At 53.5% G+C, this 19,876-nt stretch overlaps 2 protein-coding genes and 1 long non-coding RNA gene across 7 annotated transcripts; 2 read left to right on the forward strand and 1 right to left on the reverse strand.

Moving 5' to 3' along the window:
- Positions 1-751: 751 nt before the first annotated feature.
- On the forward strand, positions 752-6,767 carry USF1 (upstream transcription factor 1). 4 transcript variants are annotated; one of them, XM_025420794.3, is made up of 11 exons: positions 752-898; positions 3,046-3,138; positions 3,529-3,578; positions 3,740-3,855; positions 4,204-4,305; positions 4,536-4,731; positions 4,977-5,064; positions 5,200-5,258; positions 5,380-5,474; positions 5,702-5,830; positions 6,019-6,767. In XM_025420794.3, exons 2-11 carry the CDS (start codon positions 3,131-3,133, stop codon positions 6,106-6,108), a joined length of 933 nt encoding a protein of 310 aa, XP_025276579.1. In that variant the 5' UTR covers positions 752-898; positions 3,046-3,130; the 3' UTR covers positions 6,109-6,767. The 4 variants fall into 4 exon arrangements, with proteins under 4 accessions (XP_025276579.1, XP_025276581.1, XP_035567157.1 ...); XM_025420796.3 differs by lacking the exon at positions 752-898 and adding an exon at positions 1,143-1,498; XM_035711264.2 differs by lacking the exon at positions 752-898 and adding an exon at positions 1,603-1,742.
- A 209-nt stretch (positions 6,768-6,976) lies between these two features.
- TSTD1 (thiosulfate sulfurtransferase like domain containing 1) lies at positions 6,977-8,995 on the forward strand. 2 transcript variants are annotated; one of them, XM_025420798.3, is made up of 4 exons: positions 6,977-7,117; positions 7,946-8,068; positions 8,568-8,730; positions 8,817-8,995. In XM_025420798.3, the coding sequence occupies exons 1-4, from the start codon at positions 7,042-7,044 to the stop codon at positions 8,866-8,868; spliced, it is 414 nt and encodes a 137-aa protein (XP_025276583.1). In that variant the 5' UTR covers positions 6,977-7,041; the 3' UTR covers positions 8,869-8,995. The 2 variants fall into 2 exon arrangements, with proteins under 2 accessions (XP_025276583.1, XP_048962921.1); XM_049106964.1 differs by lacking the exon at positions 7,946-8,068 and having other exon boundaries at positions 6,997-7,117.
- A 464-nt stretch (positions 8,996-9,459) lies between these two features.
- LOC125754561 (uncharacterized) lies at positions 9,460-19,594 on the reverse strand. The gene is made up of 2 exons (XR_007409166.1): positions 19,018-19,594; positions 9,460-11,710 (listed from the first exon to the last, which is right to left on the reverse strand). It is a non-coding gene; the product is annotated as an uncharacterized LOC125754561 (long non-coding RNA).
- Positions 19,595-19,876: the final 282 nt, after the last annotated feature.

Consider the following 19,876-nt stretch of genomic DNA (forward strand, 5'->3'; position numbering starts at 1 on the left):
TCAGTTGACATGACACAGCGCTCCTATCTAGCCCTAAAGGCCAGGTGCTCTACCAGCAAGGGGCCCGCGCCCTCGGTTTTAGCAGGTGCACGCGAACAGGCCTGTAAGGTGGGTCCTGCTATCTCCGCGTCACAGATGGGAGGTCTGCAATCTGAGGTCAGTTAGGGAGGCTAACGAGGCCGAAAGTTCTGCCCGAGACCCCCGGGGTAAGCCGCGGCCGCGGGCGTCTGAGCCCCGAGCTCGTCCTGCCCCAGAGCTGAACTCTTGTCCTCGGGCTGCACGGCTCCACATCCCCGAGGGCAGGCCTCAACGGAGAAGGGCGGGCGCCAGGATCCCCAACACCGCCACCGCCACCGCCACCGCACACACGCCGGCCGCCGCGGACGCGGGCATACGCGGGCACACGCGGGCACACGCGGGCACACGCGGGCACGCCCGGGCCGTCCGCATCCCCGGGGGCACCCACGGCGCGCCCTCATCCAAGATGGCCTCCCAGGCCGCCCTTGTTAAAGATGGCGCCTCCGTGCGACGTCCTTCCCTTCACCTAAGCCGGCCTCGCTCCCTCCTGCCGCCGAGGACGCCTCGTCCAGCAGCAAGACGGCAGCACACGCGCGTCGCCTTCCTCCCGTCCTTGCCGAAAGCGACAAACCCTTCAACGCCCTCCTCCGCGGGCCGCAGGAAGCCCCTCCCTCTCCGCCCCGGCGGCACCTCCCCGCGCCCGCGGGAGCGACCGGAAGTGGGGCGGCTCAGAGGCTGAGGCGGCGGGGCGGGCACTTCCGCCCGTCACCGACATGGCCGCAGGCCGGGAGTGCGCATGAGCAGCTGTCCATGGAGCTCTCCGAGTCCGGGGACGGAGAGCACGGTCCGGGGAGATCCGCGGCGGCGGCGGCGGCGGCCGGTGAGTCGGGGGCCGGCCGCGGGCGGAGCGGGGCCGTGTGCGGGGCTGGCAGGCGGGGCAGGCGGGGTTGCGCTCCCGAGGGCCGGCGGCCTCCCGCGGAGGACGCCTTTGTTTTGCGGGAGGGGGCCGTGCCCGCGTCGTGCCTCCCGCCCCGCCTTGTGGGCCGAGCGCGCTCCCCGCCCTCCTCCGGGCCCGCCGAGCCCCGAGCCCCGAGCCCCGAGCCCTTCCCGGCCGCCCGGCCTCCAGGCTCGCGGGCTCCCGGGCTCGCGGGCTCGCGCCGCCGGCTGCGGGGCCTGCGGGGCCTGCGGGAGACGCCGGCCTGGTTCGGGGACTTGGTCGTCCTCCCCTTTGTGTCCAGCCCCACAGCAGGGGCTGTTGCAGGGCCCCCTGCCCCGGCGCGCCCGCCCCCACATCCTGTCCGCGCTTCCGTGTCGCATCCCCCGATGCCCGGGAAATGCTCCCGGATGTCCAGCTAACAGTGCGCAGAGCAGCCCGACCCGGTTGCCGGTGTCCTCAGAGGCTGCCCCTGCTGACAGCCGCGGGCGGTAGAGACGCCCCCCTGCAGGCAGCGCCCCGGCTCCGTAGGTTGAGGATGCACAGGTAGGTGGTGCCGCCTTCCCCAAGGGACTGGGAGCTGCTCGCAGCGTTACTTCCTCCGGACAGTTTCACTTTCAGTTCTCTCTCTCTCTCTCTTTTTTTTTTTTTTTTTGGTTCCCCTTTGTTGTTTTGAGTTCTGGTGGCTTTTTTGGGGTCACTACTTTCCTTCCAAGAAGGCTTCCAAGGCTCCTCCGTTGAAGATTGTTCTTAGGAAAGGTTTTGGGAGGACCTTCTGGGTACAGACTTGGTAAAAATCTTACTCTTTCGCGCGGCAATGGTTTTGTCACCCTGTTCACTTGTACACGTAGCTGTGTCTCTTTGGAGGAGCCACTTGTCTTCTCAGCTCTTTGTGTTTTCCTTGTTTTCCTGCCCTCTGGCTGGGTGTCAGGGTCCTAAACCGGGCACCTTGCAAATGAGTTCCTTTTCCATTGTCTCTCCTTCCGAAGCTTGAGCCTGGAGTTTTTTTCTCTCTTCTTGCTGAGGTTCAGTTGATTTGGAGTTGTCATGGCAACATTTCAGCAACCGTGTGGTTTTACAGGAAGGCTTGGTGAAGAAAAATAGAAGGGGCTTGAAAAATGAGGCGTTTGGAGTTTAAGGTCTTGAATGACATAAATCTGGATGTCCCAAAGCTGGAGCCCCAGGGGCCACGTAGAATTAGGCCCAAGGGCCAACTATGTTCTTTATGGTTCAGGCAGGTTTCCCCTTCCTGGATTTGAGGACAGAAATTTCTTGGTACACTATGTGGTTGAGAAGCTAGAAGAAGCACCAGGGCGTCCAGTGGTCCTGTGTTTTGTTTTTAAGATTTTTATTTTATTTATTCATGAGGGAAACAGAGAGAGAAAGAGAGAGAGGCAGAGACACCGGCAGAGGGAGAAGCAGGCTCCATGCAGGGAGCCCGACGTGGGACTCGAACCCTGGGTCTCCAGGATCACGCCCGGGGCTCAAGGTGGTGCTAAACCGCTGAGCCACCCCGGCTCCCCCGGTCCTGTGTTTTTGATAGTGGTGATCTAAACATGCCTTCTTAACCCCAAAGTCATGGCCCATCATGACAACTTTTTTTTGAACTTTATTATTTTTTTTTAGGATTTTATATATTCATGAGAGATGCACACAGAGAGACAGAGACGCAGGCAGAGGGAGAAGCAGGCCCATCACAGGGAGCCCGATGTGTGTGAGACTGGATCCCAGGACCCCAGGATCACGCCCCAGGCCAAAAGCAGATGTTCAACCGCTGAGCCACCCAGGCGTCCCACCATCATTATAACTTTAGTCATGATCCATCCAGAAATACGTTGTTTCTCAGTCTTTAAGTATAAGCATCCCCTCTCCACTGCGACCTGGAGTGATAATAGAGGACCAAGGAACACCATTTGTAGAGTTATTTTTTTTCAACCACTGTAGCCCACTTCTCAGCACCAGAATGGAGAAAACTGATTGTCCTCTGTAGATTGATTAGATTCTGTTCCTGGCTGGGTCTTCATGGAGCCTAGCTTCTTGAAACAGGCTCTTCAGTTTCCTGGACTTATTGCAAACTCCCTGATTTCTACCAGGACTTAGCACTCAGGACCGTGAGGCAGGAGATTCGAAGACTTCCAAAGAAGGACCAGTTCCTCGGATGAGCCCCCTTACAGAGAGATGAAGGGGTGAGTGAAGAGGAGGTAGGGTCTGGGGCTGGAGGTGGGAGGCCTGGAAGAATGCAGAATGGCTACGAGCACTGGCTCTGGAGTCCAGCAGACCTGGATTCTGGTTTCAGCTCCATCACTTACTAGCTGTGTCATCCGGTCTCATCTACAAAATGCAAGTAGAGCTACTCACCCATTGTGTTGTCCTTAGTATTAAACGATAACGCGTGTTAAGGGCTTAGCTCAGTACTACGCACACAGTAAACACTCAGTAAATACTAGCTGCTGCTATTCTCACCTAACCCAGCGTCTGTTGGGAATGCCATTGAGTTTGGAAGCCATAGGTTACTGGGTCAGTGAGCTTTTTATTCACATCTTCCCCTCTTTTTTTTTTTGTTCCTTCACAAACAGGCAGCAGAAAACAGCTGAAACGGAAGAGGGGACAGTGCAGATTCAGGAAGGTGGGTGGTAGAGACAGACCTGAAACCAGGAGCCCATCCTGGCCTCTCCCTCTCTCCCAGGGGCGCATCTCCTGTGTACCTGGTCCTTCTAAATGACGTGCAGGTGGAACAAGGGGAAAAGGCAGGAACTCGCAGACTTTTCCTTTGCTCTTTTAATTTAGGTGCAGTGGCAACTGGGGAGGACCCAACCAGTGTGGCTATTGCCAGCATCCAATCAGCTGCCACTTTCCCTGACCCCAACGTCAAGTACGTCTTCCGAACTGAGAATGGGGGCCAGGTAAGGGAGGGGGCCAGGTAAGGGAGGGGGCCAAGGGGCTGCAGGTGTCACCTGGGGGTTGGGGTTGCGGGAGGTAATGAACCTGTCAGGGGAGATGTGGCTTGGAGGAGGTGAAGATGTGGACTCCTGTGTGTGGGGGTAAGGGGGGTTGGAGGGCTGGGAGGAGGAGGTTTCGTTGGGGGGCGTCTAGGCTGAAACCTCTGGGGACAGAAGGGGGCTGAAGCTTTGTCTCTGAAGCACTCTTATTCCGGGGCTCTGTCCAAGAGAAGCTTTATGAGAGTCCTGGGGTCCCCAGCATTGACTCTTGTATTTTCTCTCCCCACGTTTCCCTTCCCTCCCTGCTTTTAGGTGATGTACAGGGTGATCCAGGTGTCTGAGGGGCAGCTGGATGGCCAGACTGAGGGGACTGGCGCCATCAGTGGCTATCCTGCCACTCAATCCATGACCCAGGTACCCGGGCCTGGGCTGCCCAGGGGACTAGAGCAAGGTGCAGCTGAACCCGTGAGATAGGGGCGGGGCTAGGAGTGGCGAGGCATCTGGGGCTTCCTTGTTCCAAGGCACTAGATTTTCCCTTTCTGGATGTTTCTCCGTTCTCCCCCGCCCTAGGGACAGAAGCTGCAGCATGGTTCAGTGGGAAGTGTGCCTGACACTGGACTCTGTGTTGTTGTGCCCCTTCCCAGGCCGTGATCCAGGGTGCGTTCACCAGTGACGATGCAGTTGACACAGAGGGGACGGCCGCCGAAACGCACTATACTTACTTCCCCAGCACTGCGGTGGGAGATGGGGCAGGGGGGACCACGTCGGGGAGTACAGCAGCAGTTGTTACTACCCAGGGCTCAGAGGCACTGCTGGGGCAGGCGACCCCTCCTGGCACTGGTGAGCTCCGTGCGGGTGCTGCTGGCTGGAGGGGCTAGGATAGGCTGGGGGCCATGGCTGGGCACGGTGGGCCCTTCCCAGGACCGTTTCATGATCACTAAGACCTGAGCAGGCAGTGAGTCTGGGACTGACCTTCTAGGACGAAGGAGGTCTCTTTTAGAGGAGGATCCTAGGGCCTCAGCCTCAGAGCTTGATGAAGTTCCTAAGTCCAACATCCTGACACAACCGACCCTGCGTCTTCACAGGACAGTTCTTTGTGATGATGTCGCCACAGGAAGTGTTGCAGGGAGGAAGCCAGCGCTCCATTGCCCCCAGGACTCACCCTTATTCCCCGTGAGTAACCCCTGGTCTTTCTCAGTTGCCACGGTGGTCTTGATCCCTGCCGACTCCGTGTCCTTCCTTATTCGAGCCTCCAATCTGATTTTTTTTATCTTCCCGGACTCTGGCCACCCTGGGCTCTGTTGTCAGGAAGTCAGAAGCTCCCAGGACGACTCGGGATGAGAAACGCAGGGCTCAGCATAATGAAGGTAGGTACTGTCAGCTGGGATTGGGAACAGCAGGGGTGTCTGAGTGGGAGAGTGTAGGTGGAGTTACAGGGCCTGTGGGGAGTTCTCCCGGAGTCACCTTGTCCCCCCCTGTGCCCCACAGTTGAACGCCGCCGCCGAGACAAGATTAACAACTGGATTGTGCAGCTGTCCAAGATCATCCCAGACTGCTCCATGGAGAGCACCAAGTCTGGCCAGGTCATGGAAAGACCCTGTAGTGGGCAGGATGCCTGAATTCTGTCTCCTGGTATTGTTTCCAGAAATGGTAGAGAGGGCACACGTGGCTTCTCTCTCTGAGGTTCCTGTATCCTTGTGCAATGTTCTCCCACTTAGGGGAAACTGAGGTCTAGAGTGTGGGTGTGCTTTTGGAAGGTAAGCCACGTATCACGTATTTTAGTCCTCATTTCGTTGGCCTTTTCTTGCAGAGTAAAGGTGGGATTCTGTCCAAAGCCTGTGATTATATCCAGGAGCTTCGACAGAGTAACCACCGGTTGTCTGAAGAACTGCAGGGGCTCGACCAACTGCAGCTGGACAACGATGTGCTCCGACAGCAGGTCAGACCCCTCTGCGGTCCGGCCCTCCTCAACTCCATGGCCCACGAGCCAGCTGGGGTCTCCCGCCCCTGCTTTCCGTAGAGGGCTTCGTCCTTTTCCCCCTCCCTAGCGGATGTCTCTGTACATGCAGGGATTTCGCTGTGCCAGCTTTTCTACTCACTGTCTTCATGGCCTCCCTCCCACATCAGGTGGAAGATCTTAAAAACAAGAACCTGCTGCTACGGGCTCAGCTGCGGCACCACGGAGTAGAGGTCGTCATCAAGAATGACAGCAACTAACTGTGGGGACTCGAGGGCCTTAGGCCCTACAGCCCCTTTCCAAGAACTGCAGATAGTCCAGGAGAACGGCTCACCCGTGCCCCTTTCCTTCACCACCCACTTCTGGCGTGGGACCAGGGGGAGCTCAGAAAGCATGGCTTTGAACTGAGGCCCGGTGACAGCAGCGTGCAGTGGTGTGAAACACACGTGGGTGTGCGCTGACAGCCTCGTCCAGTCCCACCGCGCGGCCCCTGAGCCCTCGTGTCCCTCTTCACATGCATGTGCCGTCTCCATGCTGGATACCGGACACAACGTGGGGGCTTGCCCTGTGCTTGCTTCGAGAACCAGCAGAGGGTCTGCTGACAAGTGACGCTCTGGTTGCCCCAGGACTCTGGCGCTCCCACCGGGTCTTCCTCACCCTGGAGCTCAGGTGTGCGCTCGAGGACTCTCGGGAACAGGCTTTCGCGAGAAGTGGGGGAAAGGATGCTTAGCAGCGGCTCCTGCCCCAGAAACAGGAGATGGGCCGGCGGGCGGTCAGGGCCTGTGCGGAAGCCTCTGGAGCCAGGGAGAAGACAGGGGCCCACGTGGGGCCTTCCCCTTGTGGGGATGGTGTTTCTTTTTCTTCCTTTTCTTTCTTTCTTTCTTTTTTTTTTTTTTTAAAGATAAAACGTTCAGAGCCACTGTTGTCTCGTGGTTTTCCTCCTCTGGTCGGTGGGGGCGGAGGGAAGGGAGGCGCCTTGCACGCTGCCCGGGAGGGTTGGGCCAAGGTTAGGGTGGGGCGTGGCCGGGTCCCAGGGGTCCCAGGGCCCCCGTGTGCCGCCCGCCCGCGCGCTGGGCAATCGCTAGACTGGCGAGCGGGCTTCACGGCCCCGCGGAACAGGTGCGGCGGGGGGCGGGGCCGGGCCTTCGCTTCCGGTTCCGGTCCCGGCTCCGGGCTCCCGGAGGGCGGGCGAGATGCTGGCGGCTCCGCGGGGGCGGCCCCGGGCCGCGTTCCTGCAGCTCGCCGTCGCGGCGCGCACCATGGCTGGAGGTACCTGCGGGGCCCCGGGGCCCTCCCGTCCTCGCCGCGGCCCCCGGGAGCGCGCGGCCCGGCCGAGGGGGAGCGGCGGCGCGCGGCTCGCAGGCCCCTGCCAGGTGGGGGGCCGCCAAGTGGAGGGGGCCGCTAGGTGGAGGGGCGCCACCAGGTGGGGGCCGGTATAGGTAGAGGGGGCCGCCCGGAGGGGGCCGCTAGGTGGAGGGGGCCGCCAGGTGGGGGCCGCTAGGTGGAGGGGGTCGCCAGGTGGGGGCCGCCAGGTGGAGGGGGCCGCCAGGTGGGGGCCTCTAGGTGGAGGGGGCCGCCAGGTGGAGGGGTCGCCAGGTGGGGGCCGCTAGGTGGAGGGCGTCGCCAGGTGGGGGCCGCTAGGTGGAGGGGGCCGCTAGGTGGAGGGGGCCGCTAGGTGGAGGGGGCCGCCAGGTGGAGGGGCGTCGCCAGGTGGGGGCCGCCAGGTGGAGGGCGTCGCCAGGTGGGGGCCGCTAGATGGAGGGCGTCGCCAGGAGGGGGCCGCCAGGTGGAGGGGCGTCGCCAGGTGGGGGCCGCCAGGTGGAGGGGGCCGCCAGGTGGAGGGGCGTCGCCAGGTGGGGGCCGCCAGGTGGAGGGCGTCGCCAGGTGGGGGCCGGTATAGGTAGAGGGGGCCGCCAGGTGGAGGGGGTCGCCAGGTGGGGGCCGCTAGGTGGAGGGCGTCGCCAGGAGGGGGCCGCCAGGTGGAGGGGCGTCGCCAGGTGGAGGGGGCCGCCAGGTGGTGGGGGCCGCCAGGTGGTGGGGGCCGCCAGGTGGTGGGGGCCGCCGCGCCGCCCCAGGCTCTGCTGCCTCCTTCCGCAGCGCCCACGGTCTCGCTGCCTGAACTGCGCTCGCTGCTGGCCGCGGGCCAGGCCCGGCTCATCGACGTGAGATCGCGGGAGGAGGCGGCAGCGGGGACCATCCCGGGGGCGCTCAACATCCCGGGTACGGGACACCGGGGACGCCCGCGCGGGTGGCCTGGGGGGGCTCCCAGGGCGGCGTGGGGGGAGGCACGGGTACGGGGGTCCTTGTTCCCCTGAGGGCCCCCAGCCTCCCCACCCTCCCCACCCCGAGCCTCCCGGAAGGGCTGGCGGGAGGCGGATCCGGGCCGCGGAACCGGCCCTTCCAGTTTGAGGGGAGAGCGGCGGCGAGGAGGGGGAGGACCCGCTCCTCGGCGCCTGACCTCCCCGGGGCTGCGGGCTGGCGGCTGCGGGGTGGGTACCGGGTACCGGGTACCGCCCGCCGCTCCCCCTCGCTGCCGCGGACGTGGCCCCGGTGCAGCCGCCCGGCCCCTCCCGGCAGCTGGGCCTATCGGGGCCTCGAGGTTGGCCGGGGAGGGGGGGAGGGGTCCCTTGGGGATCGGTTGGGGCCGCGGCCCCAGTGCCTCCAGGCCCCACCTGGGCTCGCCCACCGCCGGTTCCGACCCTGCCTCGCCGCCTCCCAGTGTCCGAGCTGGAGAGCGCCCTGCAGATGGAGCCAGCTGCCTTCCAGGCTTTGTACGCCGCCGAGAAGCCGAAGCTGCAAGAGGAGAACCTCATCTTCTTCTGTCAGATGGGCAAGCGGGGCTTGCAGGCCACGCAGCTGGCCCGAGGCCTGGGATACGCAGGGTATGGGGCACGGGGCGCCCGCTGGGGGGTGACGCGGCGCCTCCCGGGCCCGCCTGCCCACCCGCTTTGTCGCTTTGTCTCCACAGGGCTCGCAACTTCGCAGGGGCCTACAGAGAATGGTCCCAGAAAGAAGGTTAGGTAGGAGGCTGATTGCCCCCTGCCCTCGACCCCAGGCCGCCTGACCGGTGACCGGCCGGACGCCTCGGTTGGGCAGGCCTTACAGCGCTGTGCACGCAAAGCATCAAATAAAGAGCACTTAATCAAAGTATTGGAAGCACGTAGTTTGTCAGGTGGGCTGCGAATACTTCTAATCCTAACCTAGAGTTCAGGTCAGCCCTGAATCCTTCTCCAGCGTTGTCTGGTGCCCTCCTACCCGGTGCAACCCTAGACCCCAGCAGTTTCCTGAGACTATGATTCTCCTTTTGTTTTTGGTGGGTTTTTTTTGTTTTTTTTTTTGATATTTTTATTTATTCATGAGAGACAGAGAAAGAGGCAGAGACACAGGCAGAGGGAGAAGCAGGCTCCTCACAGGGAGCCTGATGCAGGACTTGATCCTGGGACACCAGGATCACGCCCTGAGCTGAAGGTAGATGCTCACCCGCTGAGCCACCCAGGCACCCCTGATTCTCCTTTGAAAATGATTGTTTTCAGCCCAGGATACACATCAGCATCACCTGGTACCTAAAAACAAAAGAGTGTTTGTGCCGCTTCTCAGATTTGGAATCTTGGGGGTAGGATCTGGGTAGAGTGGTTTTATGAGCCCTTGAAGTGATCTTATTTTTTTTTTTTTTAAGATTTTATTTATTTATTTATTTATTTATTTATTTATTTATTTATTTATTTATTTATTAATTAGAGAGGCAGAGACACAGGCAGAGGGAGAAGCAGGCTCCCTGCAGGGATCCCAATGTGGGACTCGATCCCGAGATGAGGCCCTGAGCCAAAGGCAGATGCTCAACCACTGAGCCACCCAGATGTCCCTTATTTGGTATTTTAAACTTTTATTCCTTGAGGTGCCTGACTGGCTCAGTCCATAGAGCATGGAACTCTTGATCTCAGGGGTTGTAAGTTTGAGCCCCATGTTGGGTGTAGAGATTACTTACAAATAAAGTCTTTTAAAAATAAGTAAATCAATAAAAATTCCATTCCTTTATTTGTGGAAGAGAAAGTTGAGTCACAGATGGACCCAGTTTTCTGAAGTTTCAAGTTTCTGGAGAAATCCCTTCAGACATGTCCAGCATTCCTTGCCTTTCTCTCCCCTTCTGCCTCCTGCACTGGACCGAGGCCTCACAACTTTTATGTCACAGCCTACCCTGCACTGCCACAAAATCTGCCATTCGTCACGGCTCTCCCATCCTCTCCCTGCACTAACCACAACACATTACTGTCTACACTCAGCTGGGTAGGGCTGGGTCTGCAGATAAATTGAAATATGTGAGTCTAGACCAAGGTTTGGCAAATGGTAGGTGTCTGTTTTTTCTTCAAATACCCACATCCCGGGGCTGCCCCGGTGGCTCAGCAGTTTAGCGCCGCCTTCGGCCCAGGGCGTGATCCTGGGGACCCAGGATCGAGTCCCACGTCGGGCCCCTGCATGGAGCCTACTTCTCCCTCTGCCTGTGTCTTTGCTTCTCTCTCTGTCTGTCTCTCATGAATAAATAAATAAGATCTTAAACCAATACCTACATCCCTTTGGTTCTCAGACTGATTGGAAGTTCTTCCTGGGGTCTAATTTCCCTCTTAGTTTGTATCTTAACTGTTCTAGTCTCCCCCCCCCCCCGTCCTTCAAGTATTTTAATTTGATTATAGCATTTCTTTATACAATAAAATGTATAATAAAATGCATAGTTAAGTGTCCAGTTCATTGAGTTTTGACAACTGTATGCTCACTGGTAACAACTCTTCTAGTAAGATCTAGAACCCTGCAGTCCCCAGGATTCTTCTGGGGCCCCTTCCCACTCAGTTCCATCCTTCCTGATTTCTATCTTCTATCACCATAAACTAGTTTTTTAGCTCCTTTCCCAGGCCTGCCAACCTACATGATTTGTTTTCTTCTGTTTAGCCGATGGGGGCCAGAGAGGGTCCTGGAAGTAAATCCAGCTGGCCTGCTACACGACCGACCGTGCCCTTGGGCTTGATCATCGTCAAGAGAACATTCCTCTTTTCTCCCTCATTAACTGTTTGGTTCATAATCTTGATAGGCTGTTCCAGCTCATTGCTTTGCCCTGTAAAGTTCTTCCCTTTCCTCATAGCTAACTTTCCACAGGTGAGGCTGGGGACAGAGTCTCCCAGCTTTCTGTCCCTTTACCTTCTGCCTTTCTTTCCAGACTACGTTGGGCTCTTCTCTCCCACCAGACTTTGCAGCAGGTCCTGTTGTCATACCCACCACACTACACTTTTGTTGGTACCCCTCCCAGTCAATTTGAGCTCCTCAAAGACAGGAACTGGCTTGTGGTCACTGACCTGCAGGGCCCCAGAGGAACAGCACGAACTTGGGAGGTGTTGGTTGAGCCTCACCAGTCTGCCATCTTTCAGAATCTTTTAATTTCAGTCTTTTTGAAACATCACTGCCTGAGCAGTCTTAGGGTAGTAGTTTGGGACGCCGAGGCACACCTAAAATAAAAATCTTAAAAAAATAAAAATAAAAACATTTTAATCTTATCAGTCAGAGTTGATCATTTATAAGTTCTTGTTGCCTCGTGAGTGGCTCAGGCACATGTCTTGGCCTGGTCTTGTAAGCAATCTGTAGCCTGAATCTGGCGTCACCCTGTCTTTCCAAACGTCTCGTTCAGTGTCTGCCTCCACCAGGCTGGTTCTTCAGTGGCCTAAGTAGACTCGACTCTCTCCTGACCCTGGCATTTGTTCACCATTTCCCCTGTTTGGGAAGCTTCCAGTCTCTTTTTGTTATTACTCTGACTTTCACAAGAATTAGAAGAATGTATTTGGCAGGACACTTGCTGTCTTCATCCAGAGGGCTTTTAAACTGAAGAAAAATGGAGAAAAATAACCAGATAATGTTATATAACTGAATTTCATGAAGGACACGAAAACCAGGAGAGCAGGGGACAAGGTACACACTTAGCATGCTGTGTTAGAACTTCAGTGGCTCTTCATCTCTTGATTTCATTTTTCTATGGCCCACAGTTCAACCAGAACCTGGCTTAGAAGAGTTACTCCTACAGAGGTGGAATTTTTGTTGAGGTATTTAGTAACTCTCAGGGGGAAAAATGCAAGGGGAGAAATTTGAGAATAACACTGGCGAAGGCTAGCATGTTCTTATGTAACAAGTACATAGTGGTCACCGCCAGTTACATCGTAGCTATTCCAACTCTCACTTTATCTGTAAAATGAGGGTTAAAAAACATTTCTTAAGGGATGCCTGGGCGCCTCAGCGGTTTAGGGCCTGCCTTCCGCCCAGGGCATGATCCTGGGGTCCTGGGATCGAGTCCCACATCGGGCTCCCTGCTTCTCCCTCTGCCTGCTTCTCCCTCTGCCTGCGTCTCTGCCTCTCTCTCTCTCTCTCTGTCTCTCATGAATAAATAAAATCTTAAAAAAGAAAAGACATCTCTTTGGGTAGTTGTGGAAGTTTATTAGGATAACATATGTAAATGATGTGCCACGTAGAATGTATGGATTTAGAGACACAGATGTGTGAGTAATAAGCACAAGGAGGTATCTATAATAGTGTAGGTATTTTGAAATTTGGTGGAAGGGGACTTGTACAGGTTGTGGGAATGTGTGTCATATTAAAAAGAAAATATAGGGGCCCAGCGGGGGTTGGGGGGGGAGGCGGGCTCAGGGGTTGAGCATCTGCCTTCAGCTCAGGGTGTGATCCCTGTCCCAGGATGGAGTCCTGCATCAGGCTCCCTTCATGGAGTCTGCTTCTCCCTCTGCCTCTCTCTCTCCCTCCCTCTCCCTCTCTCTCTCTCTGTGTCTCTCATGAACAAATAAATAAAATCTTAAAAAAAAAAAAAAAAGTGGATCTTAAAGATCCTAAGAGAGTGGATCTTAAAAATCCTCATCACAAGAAAAAGAAAATGTATAACTACATATGATAATAGATATTTACTAGATTTGAGGTTATTTCACACTATAGAAAAATATCAAATCATTGTTATACATCTGAAACTAACATGTTATATGCCAAGTACATATCAATTTAAAAAATACAAAGAATTCTTTCATCATCTTAAAGTGGGGAACATATTTTTAACTTTGAGTCAAAATTTAGAAGCCGTTAGAGAAAAGACTGATAAATACAAAACAGGCAATTGGAAGCCTTCTACCTGCGTGGCAAAGACAGACAAATATCACACAAATCGAGTCAGAAGACAAAAATAGCCAACTGGGGGGAAATCAACTGAGAGTATATGCAAAGGTCTAATTCCTGAATATATAAAGAGCCCTTACAAATGGATAAGTAAAAGACAACTACCAATAAAAAGTAAGCAAAATAAAGGAAGAGACAGTTCACAGAATACACAGGACTTAAAGTTAGGGGGTGATCAGTTTGAGATACACAAAACTAATCCGAAGGCGCCTGGTGGCACAGTCAGTTAAGCGTCTGCCTTGGGCTCAGGTCTTGGGATGAGGCCTGGCATCATGACCTCAGGCTCTGTGCTCTGTGGGAGCTTGCTTCTCCCTCTCCTGCCAGCCACTTCTGCTTTTGTGACCATGCTCTTGCTCTTTCTCTCTCTCTCTGTCACATATATAAATAAAATCTTAAAAAAACAAAGAAAGAAACTCTGATGTTGACTATGCCCTATTTACAATGAATAGTTCTTTGCAGTCATCACAGAGTTTCAAAAATAAAACTAAGCAACTAAGCTGAGGTTTTAATTCACATTAATCAGATTAGCAAAATTGAAATGTTTGATAAGCACTCTTTCGCAAGACTATGGGAGAGTAGATATGCCAATAGATCATGTAAATATAAATGGGAGCGGGGGACTGTTTGTCAATATCTGCACTACCCTTGACCCAGTATTCACGTTTCCGGAGATTTATCTTACAAAGCAGCTTCCATTGATGTGAAATGATAGCTGTGCATGTTTATTCATTTCATGACCTATGTTAGCAGAAGACTGGAAGCAATCCAGGTGTCTCTAAGTTAAAACTGGCTACATAAACATTATAAGCATACAGCAGAACATTAGGTAACTGTAGAAGAGAATGAGGAAGTTCTCCATGTCCTCAGGAGGAGACTCCAAGATGCACAGTTACATGATAAAAAAAAAAAATGTACTGTGCTATCTTTTGCATAAAGAAAAAAAAGCAAGATGATATGGAGATGCGTGTTTGTATATCCACACATTTATTTATGTATTTGCTTACTTATTTATAATTGCTTATGGTTAGCAAAAAAGAAACACTGGAAGGACAGAGAACTAGGAAAAACTATTAAGAGATGCAAACCTCTTTCGAGTCCTTGCTGCTTTCTCTACCTACTTAGGAAAAACCCAACTATGGTCAAACCCAACTAACCATGCAATCAAACAGCTACGGGATAAAATTTGCACCAGTTTGGCCTTTCCCCAAGTTTATATCCATTGTTTACACAGCTCACCAGCACTAGCTAGCGTGTTCAGTTTTTTTTTTTTTTTTTTAAGATTTTATTTATTTATTCATGAGAGACACAGAGGCAGAGGGAGAAGCAGGCTCCCTGCAGGGAGCCTGATGAGGGGGGAGGGGGAGGGAGGGAGATCATGCCCTGAGCCAAAGGCAGATGCTCTACCGCTGAGCCACCCAGGTGTCCCCCTACTGTGTTCAATTCTCACCTCCACTTCTTCCCACCCTGAATTTATTTTTTTTAACACAACCTCAAGATTTCATTGTCTTCATAATAAAATAAAATAGGAAACTTAGACCTGGATCACTGGCCTCTTCCTCTTCTTATCTCCCAATTCAAAATGCTCCCATCTCCTAATAGCCAGCATTCTCTGAGATCTGCAGTTGGGCTCAACACATTCAAGCCTCGGTGGGATCTTCTTTGTAGAAGGCTTTTATTGGAAAATGAGCTTCATCTGCCCTCCATGGCCACTCTGCTTCCTGCGTGATGCTGCTTCCCTGAGCCTATGGAGGATCTTTAGCCTTTCTCACACTGTGTCACTTTGTGGGCTGGTGCTCATCACACTTGTCACAGAAAGTCTAGCAGGTTCTAGGAATGCTCATATTTGCGAGAGTGCTATCTGTGCAGAAGGCTCTCCCCACTCTTTCGATCTCCTGAACTTCCTTTTCCCTCTTCACTCTTTCCTAGTGACTTTGCCTTATATTTCCCTGAGAACAGAAATCAATCCTCTTCCCATGAACAGAGGAACTAGCTGTGTCATGCACTTCCCTCTTGTTGCAGAGGATGGGATGGTTAGCTCTGCCCCCTTTTAATGTTCAACTTGAATGTCCCATCTCCTCTCTCCTCAAGAACTTGGTATTGCAACTGTCCCCTCTTTCTCATGATTCTTTTTTTCTTTTTGCTGGATCATTGCTATTGGCTGGCGTACAGTGTTTCCATGCAAACAAAACACCTACTCTGACTTCCTCTAACTACCCTGTGGGCTGCTGCTCCTTTTCTCTGTTGTCCTCCCAGAAAAATCTGGGTTGAACCGTCTGTAGTCACTTTCTTTCTTCCTTTCAGATTTTATTTATTTATTTATTTGAGAGAGAGAAATCGAGAGAGCAGGAGTGGAGGGGGAGAGGCCTACTCCCTGCTGAGCAGGGATACCCAATGCAAGGCTTGATCTCAGGACCCCAGAATCATGACCTGAGCTGAAGACAGGTGCTTAACTGACCAAGCCACCCAGGTGCCCCTATATCACTGTCTTTATTTCCTTAATTTATATTCTCTCAGCCTACTCCATGCAGGTTTTATTTTTTTACTTTTTTTTTTTTTAAGATTTAATTTATTCATTCATGGGAGACACAGAGAGAGAGAGGCAGAGACACAGGCAGAGGGAGAAGCAGACTCCATGCACTGGGAGCCTGACGTGGGACTCGATCCCGGGTCTCCAGGATCCCGCCCTGGGCCAAAGGCAGGCGCCAAACTGCTGCGCCACCCAGGGATCCCTCCATGCAGGTTTTATTGCCTATCCCACTACTCCATGGAAACTTCCTTTTTTTTTTTTTTTTTTAAAGATTTATTTATTTACAGAGAGCGAGAGACACAGGTAGAGGGAGAAGCAGGCTCCATGCAGAGAGCCCGATGTGGGACTCCATCCCAGGACCCTGGGATCACACCCCGGGCTGCAGGCGGCGCTAAACCGCTGCGCCACCGGGGCTGTCCTGAAACTTCTTTCAAGATAATCCATAAATGGAAAAAAAAAAAAAAAAAAAGAAAGAAAAAAAAATCCATGAATGACACATGAGAATTAGTCAACAGATATAGGTGACCCTAGGTTTTGGTGGTGACTCAGTTGGTTAAGTGCCTGCCTTTGGCTCAGGTCATGATCTTGGGGTCCTGGGATGGAGCCCCACATTGGGCTCCCCGCTCAGCAGGGAGTGTGCTTTTCCCTCTTCCTCTGCCCACACCTCCCCCCCTCCCACCGTTGGTGCTCTTTCTCTCAAATACTCTTTTTTTTTAATAAATAAAATCTTTAAAGAAAAACTGTAAGATTTGTGCCCACTTGGGTTACACACACCCACCCACCCACACACACACACACAAAGACTACAAGAAATAAATGTCAATGACAATGGGATTTATAAACTTACCACTTATGCAAGCAACTTTATGGGAAAAGGAACCTGGAGAATATCAAATCATTTGCATGCTCCAAAATTACTTTCATGTTTCATACTTGTATACACAAATATTTTGTACAGAAATAACTAGGATGCATGCTATCTGTATTTACTTTTTCTCATTTAATATTAACCATTGACATTATTTTGATGTTCACTTTTCTATGTTAATATTTTACTTTCAAAGCAAAAAGTAAGGGCAGCCCGGGTGGCTCAGCGGTTTAGCGCCTACCTTCGGCCCGGGGCGTGACCCCGGAGTCCTGGGATCGAGTCCTGCATCGGGCTCCTTGCATGGAGCCTGCTTCTTCCTCTGCCTGTGTCTCTGCCTCTCTCTCTCTCTCTTTCTCATGAATAAATAAATAAAATCTTAAAAAAAAAAGCAAAAAGTATGAAATTAAATACGGTTAAAAGCAAATGCACTTTAGTTAAGAAACAACTGTACAAATACAGGATGTGAGAGACTTGACTTAATAGTAGTACGAGTGAAAATAAAGGCTTGTGGGTTTTTTTTTAATAAAGATTTTATTTATTGGGATCCCTGGGTGGCGCAGCTGTTTGGCGCCTGCCTTTGGCCCAGGGTGCGATCCTGGAGACCCAGGGTCGAATCCCATGTTGGGCTCCCGGTGCATGGAGCCTGCTTCTCCCTCTGCCTGTGTCTCTGCCTCTCTCTCTCTCTCTCTGTGTGTGACTATAATAAATAAATAAAAATTTTAAAAAATAAAGATTTTATTTATTTATTCATGAGAGATACACAGAGAAAGACAGAGACACAGGCAGAGGGAGAAGCAGGCTCGGTATGGGGAGCCTGATGCGGGACTTGATCCCAGGACCGCAGGGATCAGGACCTGAGCCGAAGGCAGATGCCCAACCAGTGAGCCACCCAGGTGCCCAAGGCTTGTGGGTTTTTGTTTGCCACAAGGTGACTATAACTAACTCAGTGGTGCGATATGGCTGTTGTATCTGTGAATGCGTTCTTGTGCTATAAATGCAGATGATGGAAACAGCCATCATGGCAGTGCTTAACATGGACCAGGTGCTATGCTAAGAATATGATGTGTGTTATATTATTTAGGCCTTGTTTTGCTGGAAGGTATTACTGTCATCATAACTACCTTCTGGATGCAGAAGTTTTCAGAGAGATGTGAGCTGGCCAAGGACTAGCTAGAAACTAGAAACTAGGGGGACAGGATTTGAATTCAGATCTGTCCATCTCATGGAGAGATGATTTCTCCAGTGCCTGGTTCAGATCTTGGTTCAGTAAAAAACAAGAGATTATCTCTGGGCAGAGGGTGGGTTGTGAAGGGGGTGTGGGAGGCTTGTGAAACCATACCAGATGAAGACTCTTTGAAGGATTTAAAGATGTTTAGCTTGGAGAAGGAAAGACTTAGAAGGCTCATAATAAGAATCTTAAAATATTCAAAGATAGGGCTGTCATTGGCAAAGGATAATGAGATTATTTTGTGTAACTCTGGAGAGCAGAGGTAACCAAGAAGCAGATTCCAGAAAGGATATTTTAACAGTTAAAGAGTTGTACAAAAAGCAGAATGGGGGGATCCCTGGGTGGCTCAGCGGTTTGGCACCTGCCTTCGGCCCAGGGCGTGATCCTGGAGTCCCGGGATTGAGTCCCACATCGGGCTCCCTGCGTGGAGCCTGTTTCTCCCTCTGCCTGTGTCTCTGCCTCTCTCTGTGTGTGTCTCTCATGAATAAATAAAGTCTTAAAAAAAAAAAAAAAAGAAAAGAGTTTCAACAGAGGCTGTCTCATCTCTCTGTGGTTGTGTGGACCTCCGGCACACACATGTAGGGCAGGAGGCTGTAGGGCAAGAGGATGATCTAAATAATCTCTAAGATAACCCTTTCACCTAAAAGACTTCTGGTCAGTGTTGGAGCTCCTTTTACCTCTTGCCCAAGCTCCCCCATCTTGAAGTTTTCTCTGACACTCACAGCCCCCAGTGATTTGTTCCTTCTCCTGGCTCTTCCTTCCCCTGGTATCTGCCTTTCTCTTCAAGGTGTTACATTCCCTTGAGGGTAAAGAACAGAACTTTGCACATGGCAGGTACTCAAGTACTTGTTTCCATTTAGTAACACGAAGTTTCTTTCGGTTACCTATTGTCTCGTTTCCTGAATTAGTCTTGGAAGTGGATTAGAAGCCTTCTGAGGTCAGAGACTATGGTTTCCATTCATCTGTATTCCCCAGCAGCACCACCAGGTGCTTGATAGCCATCGCTTTCTTTCTTTCTTTCTTTCTTTCTTTCTTTCTTTCTTTATTTATTTATTTATTTATTTATTTATTTATTTATTTATTATTTATTTTTATAAGATTTATTTATAAGATTTATGTAATTATTCGAGAGGGGGGAGTGCACAGCAGGGAGCCCCATGCAGGACTCATCTCCCACCCCAGGATCACGACCTGAGCCGCAGGCAGGTCCCCAACCGCCAGGCGGCCCAGGCGGCCCGCTAAGCGGAGCGGAACCAGAAGCGGGCCTTAGGCGCCCCCAGAAGTGGACCCAGGACAGAGAGCGAAAGTGCGAGAACCCCGAGGTCCAGGAACACTACCGTTTTGCATAAAGGAGCGGACTCCTCGCTTGCAATGAGATAACAACGTTCAGGAAGCTTTCCCCACAGGCAAGGGCAGCTGAAATGGAATCATTGTAGGTTAAGGCTAGCAGTAGGGTGACGAGCGTGCGTTTCGATGAAAAAGGAGACGATCCTATACATGCTAACAGGAAGCTCAGGAGTAACAGTCTGTGGCCGGAGGGGCTTGACACGCAACCGTTAGTCCCCGAGAGGAGAGACCATTCTGGAAGGCAGGGCTCCGCGGCGGATCGAAGGTGCGGAGCGGGAGGCAGACCAGCCCCGCCGGGGGATGTCACAGGGCATCCGTCCGGAGGTCGGCGTCTACCACCTGGGTGCGTCCGTGCACACGCGGGGTGGCGCTGAAAGTTCTTGGGAGGATGGACTCCTGCGTCGCCCATTCGGGGGTAGAGGGCTCCCTCCCCTCGCCCCGTCCCCCCTGCGGCGCCCCCCGAGGCTCCGCGCTGCGGGCGGGGGCGGGGCCCACGCGGTCGCGGCCAGGTAGCCCTCGACGCCCCGGGCGGTCTCGCGGCGCCGCCCCCGCCTCCGTGCAGGTGGTCCCCTCGGCCTCCGGGGGGAGCTCAGGGCGCAGCCAGTCCGCGGGCCCCTGCTTCAGGCTCGCCGCCCAATCAGGGCGCCCTCACCTGCCGCAGGTGAGCCTGCTCCGCCGACGCCGCGGGGCCCCGGCCAATCGGAGGCGGCTGGAGTCGGCCGGGCGCCGGGGCCGCGGGGCGGGCGGCAGGGGGCGCGGCTGCACCTGGCGACGGTGAGTCACCCCGCGGAGCGGCGGCTCGCTCCGCCAATCGGGACGCGCGGCCCGGGGCGCCGGCCAATCGCCGCG

The sequence above is a fragment of the Canis lupus genome, chromosome 38 (genome assembly GCF_003254725.2).
Source record: "Canis lupus dingo isolate Sandy chromosome 38, ASM325472v2, whole genome shotgun sequence".
NCBI classification, from domain to species: domain Eukaryota; kingdom Metazoa; phylum Chordata; class Mammalia; order Carnivora; family Canidae; genus Canis; species Canis lupus.

Coding starts and splice junctions, on each gene's coding strand:
- USF1 (XM_025420794.3), top strand. Junction 5,065..5,199: donor AGGACTCACCCTTATTCCCC/GTGAGTAACCCC, acceptor CTCTGTTGTCAG/GAAGTCAGAAGCTCCCAGGA. Junction 5,475..5,701: donor AGAGCACCAAGTCTGGCCAG/GTCATGGAAAGA, acceptor CTTTTCTTGCAG/AGTAAAGGTGGGATTCTGTC.
- TSTD1 (XM_025420798.3), top strand. CDS start 7,042: ATGCTGGCGGCTCCGCGGGGGCGGCCCCGGGCCGCGTTCCTGCAGCTC. Junction 8,069..8,567: donor GGGGGCGCTCAACATCCCGG/GTACGGGACACC, acceptor GCCGCCTCCCAG/TGTCCGAGCTGGAGAGCGCC. Junction 8,731..8,816: donor CGAGGCCTGGGATACGCAGG/GTATGGGGCACG, acceptor TTGTCTCCACAG/GGCTCGCAACTTCGCAGGGG.